The following is a 791-nucleotide window of genomic DNA, read 5'->3' as shown; positions in this document are numbered from 1 at the left end:
CAGGGGATTTGGGGTGGGGTACCTGAGGGAGGTGGGGGCAGAAGAACCTAGAGATGAGTTAGACCAGTGCCTTCGGAGTTCAGAGGAAGGAGGACCAAGATCAGCCACTAGCTCTACAAGGAAGAGGTTGGATAAAATTTCAAGTCAGTTTCAAAGGTGAGAAGCCAGGTGGATGGAAAGACCTGAGGGCACGATGAGGAGGACAGTGAGAGGTGAAGTCATGACCTGCCCGAGGTTTGCTCCAGGTGGCCGTCAGCGCAAGTGGGTCCACGGCCCTCAAGCCCTGGGGGTAGCGCCCACGCCAGGTAAAGCCCTCCAGCCCTACTCTGCTTCACCGTGTGCAGGCTGGGCCATCAGGCTCCAGCTCCAGAACTAGAGCTGGTGGGTTCAGATCCTCCTGCTCTGAACACATCTCTGCTCTCCTGTTAGGTGGCACCTGGACACACCTGTGTGGAGGAGGAAGCATTCCAGGCCGTGGTGTGGGACAATGTCACCGCCATTCTGCAGGGCGGGCGTGGCCCTGAGCGGCTCTTCCAGCTGGCCAGGGCCGTGTCATCCGTACTGGACCAGGGGCCGGGCTCCAGGCAGCTGCCGAGAGTGGACACCAGACGGAAGGTGCTTCCGATGGACCCCTCTGTCCTTTTGCTGGGGTCCTGGGGTATGCATGCAGCCATCTGGGGAGGGGAGTGGGGTCCATGGGTCCATGGGGAAGTCTTTGGTGTCTCCCAAGTTGATGTCATGTCTCTCTTCCAGTACTTTTAGTGAGTGACATAAAATGAAGCAAACTTTCT

The 791-nt window shown here is 58.2% G+C and overlaps 1 protein-coding gene across 1 annotated transcript in view; it reads left to right on the top strand.

The window, feature by feature from the left end:
* PKD1L2 (polycystic kidney disease 1-like 2) overlaps nucleotides 1-791 on the top strand; it is a 112,232-nt gene that overhangs the window by 42,768 nt on the left and 68,673 nt on the right. Inside the window, exon 16 of the mRNA XM_010850791.1 lies at nucleotides 430-615. Coding sequence (XP_010849093.1) covers nucleotides 430-615 — 186 coding nt within the window. The remainder of the gene's footprint in view (nucleotides 1-429; nucleotides 616-791) is intronic.

The sequence above is a fragment of the Bison bison genome, unplaced genomic scaffold (assembly GCF_000754665.1).
Source record: "Bison bison bison isolate TAMUID 2011002044 unplaced genomic scaffold, Bison_UMD1.0 scf7180017864295, whole genome shotgun sequence".
Lineage (NCBI taxonomy): Eukaryota > Metazoa > Chordata > Mammalia > Artiodactyla > Bovidae > Bison > Bison bison.
This window is presented reverse-complemented; position numbering and strand designations above follow the sequence as displayed.